The 9801-nt window shown below is 42.4% G+C and overlaps 1 protein-coding gene across 7 annotated transcripts in view; it reads left to right on the top strand.

The window, feature by feature from the left end:
- The window catches only part of satb2 (SATB homeobox 2), a 53662-nt gene that overhangs the window by 27945 nt on the left and 15916 nt on the right, over positions 1-9801 (top strand). For 2 of the 7 annotated variants that reach the window (XM_084544760.1, XM_084544758.1), the window contains exons 4-11: positions 1949-2081; positions 3889-4012; positions 4441-4543; positions 5525-5575; positions 5957-6552; positions 7576-7788; positions 8322-8435; positions 9271-9357. In XM_084544760.1, coding sequence (XP_084400886.1) covers positions 1949-2081; positions 3889-4012; positions 4441-4543; positions 5525-5575; positions 5957-6552; positions 7576-7788; positions 8322-8435; positions 9271-9357 — 1421 coding nt within the window. The remainder of the gene's footprint in view (positions 1-1948; positions 2082-3888; positions 4013-4440; positions 4544-5524; positions 5576-5956; positions 6553-7575; positions 7789-8321; positions 8436-9270; positions 9358-9801) is intronic. The other 5 variants (XM_084544764.1, XM_084544763.1, XM_084544759.1 and 2 more) reach the window with 4 other exon arrangements.

Below are 9801 nucleotides of genomic sequence, written 5' to 3'. Positions count from 1 at the left end.
AGAGAGAGAGAGAGAGAGAGAGAGAGAGAGAGAGAGAGAAAGAGAGAGAGTTCTCAGGACCCGTCTGGATCTCATTTGGAGGATAGTAATGCGATTAGCTTTGTTTAGTTTTCACAGCTCCAGCCAGTCCGCATGAAAAAACCAATGTGAATGTGTGTGTGTGTTTCCTGGTGTGTAAAGGTGGGTTTGTGCGTATTGCGTTGTTTAAATGCACGTCTTAATTCTCCTTCAAGAGATTCATCTTTAGATTGTTTGAATCAAGACAGAGAGAGAGAGAAAGAGAGAGAGAGAGAGAGAGGTCTATGTCTGAGCTGCAGAAATACGAACAAAAATCTGATTGGAGGCTGCTGCATCGACACAAACCCCAGAATATCACAAGATACACATCAAACCCAAAACGAGAGGCAGCAAGTGATCTTGTTCCGAGGCCTCAACAACTGACGACAGTTTCAGAAAATAAAAGACGCAGATGAGATCTTAAAGAGTCTGAAAATGTCCCAAACAAATCCATGTGTGTGGATAAACATCGACCGGGATAAAAGAGAACGCAGAGTTTGAGCGAAGTGACCATCTGAGTAAATCTTCTACAAACTCGTCAAGTAAAGGTCGAACATGATCGTCCTTCCACGGGCATCGTGAAACAAGCCACACGTTCACGGCAGCAATGAGAAAGATAACCGCTGGCAGTCAGGACAGAAATCTGTTAAGAACATCAACAGTTCTTTGTTTATCTGGTACAAGCTGTGCAGCTGATCTGAGCGTTGGCGTTCAGTGTTTCACTGTGATGCACGTCTCGTTTTCATAGAATATAAAGACACGAGATGCGTTTTAATTAGTAGTTATTAAGAAACATTTTAATGAATGTGCTGCAAAGTTGCAAAAAGTTCAACCAAATGGCGTTCAGGTGCTCGCTGTAAAATTGTATTTTTAACGTACAGTAGCTTTATGCTAGCCTGGAAGCCAGACCAACGTCCCAACGCCTACAAAATATTTAGCGGTTGAAAGTTTCTCCGTCGGGAACTGATTCTGCTCCGGCAAAGATCTGCTGTGTCAGTATTTAATTATTTTTATTTTTTTTTAAATTGATCTTAAATTCATGCAAAAAAACAAAAACAAAAAACAAAACTAGTTCACATTTAAAATGAATTAAAGTGATCATTATCTGTGACACTTTAGAGTCACAAAACCAACATATGGAGGAGGTTGGGGTGGATTGATGGGTCCACAAAACGTATATATTCAAAAAATAATCAGCCTTAAATTAATGGCATTTAAAATGAATGGTTGTATTAATTGCGACGCTGCAGAGCCACAAAAACATTACAGAGGAGGTTGGGGTGGATGGATGGGTCCACAAAACTTATATATTCAACATATCAATATATAAACATCTCTCTCGATATATATATAGATATATATAGAGAGATATAATAGGTCAGTATTTTATTAAAAAAAAATAAATAATCAACCTTAAATTAATGACATTTAAAATGAATGGTTGTATTAATTGTGACGTTGTAGAGCCACAAAATTAACATTACGGAGGAGGTAGGGGTGGATGGTTGGGTCAACAAAATGTTGGCGATCGTTGCTCTTGTTTAATGTTGGGGAAACGTCATAAAAAGTACATTTGATGCTGAAAGTCGGTCTGGAGTCTCTCCGTTGTGAACTGATAACGGCCTGGGAAATAAATTCATATCAATCAAATCACTAAGCGCCGTTAAGTTCTAGGCTCTGATTGGTTGGAGGACGCTGAGGTATTTATTATTCTCTGTATTGGCTGTAACAGTCATATCCAAGGCAGTAGTAGTAAAATCTGGCTTGATTAAGAACGTTAAAGAGGGTGGAGGTATTATTGTCCTATTGTCTGTTTCATTATGCCTCTTTTATATTGTCTGTATCACACTGTAGATTAAAACTGACAGAAACCGTCTTTATATCCGTCCAGGTATCATCAAGGTGGGGAGATGGAACCCTCTGCCCATCCACTTTCTGACCGACGCTCCAGAGGCGACCGTCGCCGACATGCTGATGGAGGTCTACCACATGGTCACGCTACGCATCCAGCTACAAAGGTCAGAGTAAGTTCTGAAAACTCGTCGTTTCAGAGGGAAACATGTGTGGCATCCGCAGAGTGAGAAAGCCTGCATGTTCATATTTTATGGACACGCTGAGGCTTTTTTATGGACTGTTTTGTGCGGTTGCATTTAATCAGACACTCCGGTCCACTGGGCGGCTGATGTCATTGCTGCAGATTGCAGCTCCAGAATTTACCATATCTATCAAATTTGAAAGCAGCAATATTGAAACACTAAAGCTCGAGTTAAACAAGCCGGTGGGGATTTATCCATTATCTGTCTCCGTCGGGGGGGTGGGCGGGGGGGCGGGAGAGTCCATGTGCCAGGAACTCCGAGTTCTCCAGAAAAAAAAAAAAAAAAGAAGTGAGTGAAGCAGGATCTTGATGGACTGATAAAACAGATAAACTCCAGATGAGAGGGTTATTATTGTTATTGTCTTGGCACATACCAGCCAGGTCTGTTTACGTGTTTATGCGCGTATCCACGGCGATGGCAGAGCTTTGGCATGCGTGCGCCGAGCTGAAATGATTTGAGGTTAAAATTAAATAAGAACAGCGAAGATTGGAGGGAGAGGGATTTATTTTTTATGGTTGAGGTTAATACACGATGTTTGGATGATTGGAGGAATGATGTGTTTATGTTATTGCCCAGATAAGAAGACTGACACCTCCTATGATTGTGACGCTACAGACAGTAGCTACTGCTAGTTAGCTTAGCATAAAGCTAGAACAGACTGCGCAATTTATTTGTTATTTTTGGACGGAGCCGAGCAAAATCTACTTAACGAACATGATGAAGTGGTTATAACTGGAAACATGTTTTTATAGTTGAGGTTAATACACAAGGTTTGAATGATTGGGGGAATTATGTCTTCATTTTATTGCCAAGATAAGAAAATTGACACCGCCTATAAATATAAAGTTACATACAGTTAGCTAGTTAGCTTAGCATATGTTTTAAGCACATGTTTTGTTACCTTTGGACAGAGCCATGCTAGCTAAGCTAAGACGTCAATGTCAATCTACTTAACAAACATATTTTTACGGTACGGTTGGAGGAATTATGTGTATATGAAGCTACACACAGTTAGCTTAGCATAAAGCTCGAACAGACAGCACATGTTTTGTTATCTTTGGACGGAGCCATGCTAGCTGCAGTCTTTATGCTAAGCTAAGACGTCCAGCTTCTTCTTCTTCTGCTCTCCATCAATCTTCTTACGCCTTTCGAAAATGTTAATCTGCTTAAACAACATCATGCTAGCGGCAGTCTTTATGCTAAGCTAAGATGTCTATGTCAATCTACTTAACAAACATGGGGAAGTGGTTATCTAGAAACACATTTTTAACGGTTGGAGGAAGCTACACACAGTTAGCTTAGCATAAACCTCAAACAGACGGCACATGTTTTGTTATATTTGGACAGAGCCATGCTAGCTGCAGTCTTTATGCTAAGCTAAGATGTCCAGCTCCTTCTTCTGCTCTCCATCAATGTTCTTATGCGTTCCCAGAATGTTAATCCACTTAAACGACACATACATGCTAGCTGCAGTCTTTATGCTAAGCTAAGATGTCCAGCTTCTTCTTCTTCTTCTACTCGCCAATCTTCTTATGCGATCCCAAAATGTTAATCCACTTAAATGAACATGGTGAAGTAGTTATCCAGAAACATTTTGTGTAATACTGTAAGACAAATTTAAAGTGGTTATTTTTCTTTCTTTATTTTTTTTTGGGCCTTTTCATGTCTCGACTTATTAAATTAGCTTTAAAGATGTAGAAGCTGATGCCTGGGTATGGTTTTGGTTTTGCTGCAGTTTTTCGAAGCTGGAGGATCTTCCCTGCGAGCAGTGGAACCACGCCACCGTCAGGAACGCTCTCAAAGAGCTGCTGAAGGAGATGAACCAGAGCACTCTGGCCAAAGAGTGTCCTCTGTCACAGGTAGGAAGATAAAAAAATAATCTTTAAACTTTCTATTTTAAACTCATCAGTCCTCACGTTATTTGTTTGAATCTCTTGAAACCTCCCTACGTGTTCGTTAAGCTCCCCAGCTGCACGATTAACCCTCCATCCAGGTCTCATAATCTGTGTGAGATGTGTTTGCGTACAGCGTTGGTGGGGGGGTGTTGATCGCTGCATCAATTGCAAGCATATGTGTGTGTGGCTGGAGATTCCCTCTTCTGTGTTCGCTGTGCTGGCTCGGGTTTCCATGGGTGGCTTCCAGTCATGATTAATGTTTGTCTATTTCTATTGTGTGTGTTCTGTGTGTGTTTACGCGTGCGTGCCATGTGGTTGTTGCGTGAGCATTTCATATTACGTTGGTTATTAATTATCCTTCCCCTCTTTCTCTCTCTCTCTCTGTGTCTCAGAGTATGATCTCCTCCATAGTGAACAGCTCCTACTACGCCAACGTCTCCACTGCCAAATGTCAAGAGTTCGGCCGTTGGTACAAGAAGTATAAGAAAATCAAAGGTGAGGCCTCGATTACGCTGAAAATCTACTGGGTAGGCTTTTAAAAAACTTTTCCTTGTGCACAGGTGTCTCTCATGTTGTTATTCACGGCAGACGTGACACTCTAAAGCGACGGGAAACCAACACAAACGCACCAGACCTGCATCTGATTTATAACAGAATAGAAAAGACCGGATTCCATGTGATTTGTACTGTTTGAAACGAAAATTAAAAGAAACAAATCTGAGTCACATGTGTGGAAAATAACAGGATCTGGGCGACTGCAGCCCGAACAGAGTAGAGACGAGGCTGCAGCGAGGCAGCGCCCCGTCCAGTCTGAAGCGTGAGGCAGAAAAATGAAAGTAAACACCGGGAACTGGTGGAAACGTAACTGGTTTTTATCAATAAGACGGCAAAAAAAAGGTGGAGAATAATTTGTCCAACTTAAAATCGAAGACTGAACTAATCAGCTGATTATGAAAGCTATAAAACATAAGATAAAGGAGTGCTGGAATATAAATAAAAAACAAAATGTAGGGTAATCTATGAAAGCCCTTCCTGTCCATTATTTTGTTTCTACTTTTATTTTTATTAATGTGTTAAATGTTTCCTGAGTAGTCGATTAATCTTTTGGTTAACTGCTAAAATATAACTGAACCTTTCAACCAAAGTTCAGCCTTAGCGTCGACCAATCAAATGTGTTTGTTCCAGTTCACTTTTCACGTTGGTTGACGAAATCAAGCGTCAACAAGCTCGAGTGCTACCCTTCAGTAGCAATAAGATCTGAACGACTCTAACTCTCACGTATCTCAGCTTGATTGCAGATTAATAAATGGTAAATGTTTTACAGTATACAACGCCTTTCTACCTATTACTACTCCTAAGTTTCTGTTTCTCTTTCAATCCCGTGACATGATCTCCTACTTTAACATACGCACCTACAACAACAACCTACGAACACTAACCTCCCTGTTTATTGTCTGTGTGTGTCTCGTTGAGCAGTAGATTATCTGGAGAAGATGTGGTCTGGACGAGACGCTGCTGACATTAAAAGTAAGGATCTGTATTTTATGACGTGTCAAAGGGTTTCAAAGGTTTGTCGAAGTCGTTTCATTCAAGGAGCTTCTTCAAACCTCGGGACTGGAGTCTCTGGGCAGTAACGGGTTGTTAGAGTACAATTCATTGGGGAAAGAAAATATGTGAATTACAGATGAGTCTCTGATTGTTAATAGACCCCAGTCATGCAACTTTCAGATGTTCCTGTTTAAACCAGAACCTCCCACCAGTCTTTTAGAAATAAAGAGTTGAATTAAACGTCTTCAACAAACCTTACCAGTCCAGTTTCCTTTGTTCCAGCTTTGTTTTTCGTGACGTACTACGACCTGGACGAGTGAGAACCTTCACACCTTAACAGCGTTTGCTTCTCTTTTCCAGTTGAGAGGGACAACATGGCCGACTTCTGCGTGCTGGGCCAGAGGCCTCCTCCTCCTCACCTGTCCGGTCTGGCCCAGCTCAGTCACCTAGGAGGCGGCAGCCCCCTCCTCAAAGCCGGAGATCCGCAGGCGCCCTCCCAGCCGCCGCCACCGCAACAACCTCCTCCTCCCCAGCAACAGCCCTCGCCTCACGGCCCCCTCCACCACAGCCCTCCCCTCCGAACAGGACAGGTGCCGCCTCCGCCCCCTCCACCTCCACCTGGAGCTCTGCAGCCCCTGCTGGGTCCAGGTGGGCTGCTCTCTCCTCAACTCTCCCCGCAGCTGGTGCGCCAACAGCTCGCCATGGCCCACCTCCTCAACCAGCAGCTCGCCGTGAGCCGCCTGCTCGCCCACCAGCATCCACAAGCCCTCAACCAGCAGTTCCTCAACCACCCGCCCATTCCTCGGGGCTCGTGCAAAGCCGGGGGCGACCATCCCGGGAGCAACCCCTCGGCCGCCGAAGTCTCCTCTGAAATCTACCAGCAGGTCAGAGACGAGCTGAAGAGAGCTAGTGTCTCCCAGGCCGTGTTCGCCCGTGTGGCTTTCAACCGCACACAGGTAGGAACAACGAGGGTCGACGAGGTTAGGAGATAGTGTGGTGGTGAAATCAGGAAGGAGACGAGGAGCAGGGCGACGCCTTTTTTGGCACTAAGACGAAGACGTAGCATTCGTTAGAGTCAGGGAAATATCTGCTCACGGCGCCATCGGCCGAGATATTTGATAGAAATAACGGCGCAGATTTCTAGTTTTGTGGCGGCGGTATTTTCGGTGGGATTAGCAGAAGCGTGGCAGGGTTGCTGGCTCGCTGGGTCATTGAGTCCCCCCTCCCCCCCCCGCCCTCGCAGCAGCACAAACACCTGATGCATTCAGGCTGTGCTAAACTGCTCACCGTACGCCCCATTAGATCAGTGTGATGGGAGGTGGCTCGTAGGCCCACTGGTCTAGAGGCCAGGTGTGTTTCACAGAGTGTGTGTGTGTGTGTGTCTCTTTTGTGTTTGGATTTGTGAGACGCAAATACTGTGGATCTGAAGTTTGTCCTTTTCAGGTTTTACAAAGTTTTACCAGAAACAGGAAGCTGTCTTTAAACCGTTTCAGCAGCAACAATTACTCAGCTGATGTCTTTAACTGCTGCTTTTCATTGTAATCCATCACGTTTCACAAGGAAATATTATAATATTTTATAGTTTATTATATATGAAGCTTTGCTGTAAATGAAACACGAGCAGATCAGTCCGTTAACAGACAACTAATTAGTTCTAGCCGCTTAAATATGAAGATTACACTCAATAATTAATAATTTTGATGTTTGAAATAAATATCATGTTTCCAGATATTTGTACAATTTGTGATTTTGTATGTGCAAAAAAGCAAAAAGGCTAATTAAATGCTGCTTTATTCATATATTAGCTATTAATTAACCTATTACTCTTTTCTTTATCCATTATTTCTGCTGCATCGCTTTCCCATTTTCCAAACACTGTGACAGGCCGAGGGTTGATTACACGTTTAAAAACATTTGTGATGTTAAAGGGGATGTGTGTCGGCTTGTTCTTCAGTTAATAAGCGTTTGTGTCGGTGCAGGGTTTGCTCTCTGAGATCCTGAGGAAGGAGGAGGACCCTCGCACGGCCTCGCAGTCTCTGCTGGTCAACCTGAAGGCCATGCAGAACTTCCTCAACCTGCCGGAGAGCGAGAGAGACCGAATCTACCAGGAGGAGAGAGAGCGCACCATGAACCCCTCCGTCGGCCTCCCCGCCTCCAACTCGTCCACCCCCGGAGCTCCACGCCTCTCACAGGTTGGTGTTAATATTGAAACAGTCCCAAAAGATTAAAAATACTGTCCAGAATATTCCCCCAAAAAACGTCAAAGGTAAAAAAAAAAAAAATCTGTTGCATCTACGTTATAAACTATCCGTTGAGCCAAAATATTAACTTAGCCTGAACAAGATAACATTAGCTGCTGCGTTAGCCTAAAGAAAATACTATTAGTAATTCAATCTATTTAATGAGCATAAATATTTGATTTTTATCAGTTTTAAATGTACTTTAAAGTGATATTTTTCAAGATTTTACTACTCTTATCAGCACGGAAGTGGACTAATCTGCATGCATGCAGCATAGATTACATCTACGTTGTAAACTATCCAGTGTGGTTCGCAATTTGAGCCAAAATACGACAATATTAGCAATTTAATTAGCCTAAACTAGTAGATAGCAGCTGCTATGTTAGCCTAAACAAGCTAACAGTAGCCTGAGAAAGATAACTTAAGGCGGATTTTCAGATGACGTGTATGACTACTGTTACTCTTCTGTCCATTTCCTCATAAAGCCCCACCCAAACGATCTGATTGGCCCGGCAGATCTTTGCTGGAGCAGAATCAGTTCCCAAGGGAGAGACTCCAGACCAAACTTTTCCCCGCTATGCCCAAACATGCAGAAGCAGGTACTTGTCGCTTAAACAAGACAACATCAGTCGTTTCATTAGCAGGCTAATGCCAGTAGCTATATTAGCACAAACAATAATAAATAGCATAGATATAAAGACATAAACCGTTCAGGTAGTCTAAATGAGATAAGCTAGCCAAAACAAGCTAGCCTGCGAAAGATAACATGAGCAACAATCTTAGGCTAAACAATTATGCCATTTAGTTAGCCTAAACAAGATCATGTTAGCCATTAAATTAGCCTAAACAAGATAAACTGGTATGTTAGCCTAAACAAGCTAGCCTGCAAAAGATAACGTAAGCAACAACGTTAAGCTAAACAAGTTAAAGTTAGCCATTAAATTAGCCTAAACAAGATAAGCTGCTATGTTAGCCTAAACAAGCTAGCCTGCAAAAGATAACATAAGCAACAATCTTAGGCTAAACAAGTATATTTGCCATTTAGTTAGCCTAAACAAGATCATGCTAGCCATTAAATTAGCCTAAACAAGATGCTAGCCATTAAATTAGCCTAAACAAGATCATGTTAGCCATTTACTAAGTCTAAACAAGATAAGCTGCTATGTTAGCCTAAACAAGCTAGCTGTAGCCTGCAAAAGATATCATAAGCTACTATGTTAGGCTAAGCAAGTTAACATTAGCCATTTAATTAGCCTAAACAACATAATGTTGGCCATTTAACAAGATGTTTTTAATAAGCGAACTGTATAAAAGATAACGTTAACCATTAGTTAGTCTTAACGTTTTTAAATGGTTGCCATGGCAGCTCAACAAATAACAGTGGGCGGGGTCTGATTGTAACGTGCCGTGTGTCGTGTGTGTGTTTGCGCATAGAAAGTGTGGGAGAGGAGCTTGGATGAGCAGATAACTCCTGATACCTGGGCGTCCATCTGGAAGAACAAGACTAAGATCTCGAACTCTGTGAGTTATCAACCATCTTCAACCTCATAAAGTAGACATTGTCTTCAAACATGCACCAGGATCTTATTTATCTCAACCCATTTATAAAGGAAAAACAGCTTCAAAGCCATCACAGCAACACACTGTAAACATCAAGGACATTATAATGCATTTGGAAACGTCCCTCCACATAACCATTTAGCAACGTCAGCGATAAGAGGCTCCCCCCGATGCCCATTCATGGCTTTGGGTGAATTTGTGAGCTCTTCTTATTATGGCTATGTAAAATTATCTCAGCATCGTTTACACTGAGGGAATGTAAGCTCGCCGGTCTGTACATGTCTTGTGGACGACTTCAAACGCTGTGTATACAAGCTCTCCGAGAGCCAATACATGTTCGCTCAAACAGAAACAACAAAGAAAGACAAAGAAGAAGGACTTAATGACTTTGATCTGTAAACAAAG

This window comes from Chelon labrosus, assembly GCF_963514085.1.
Source record: "Chelon labrosus genome assembly, chromosome: 5".
NCBI lineage: Eukaryota > Metazoa > Chordata > Actinopteri > Mugiliformes > Mugilidae > Chelon > Chelon labrosus.
Note: the sequence above shows the minus strand (reverse complement) of the source record. Positions and strands in the feature narration are given on the sequence as shown.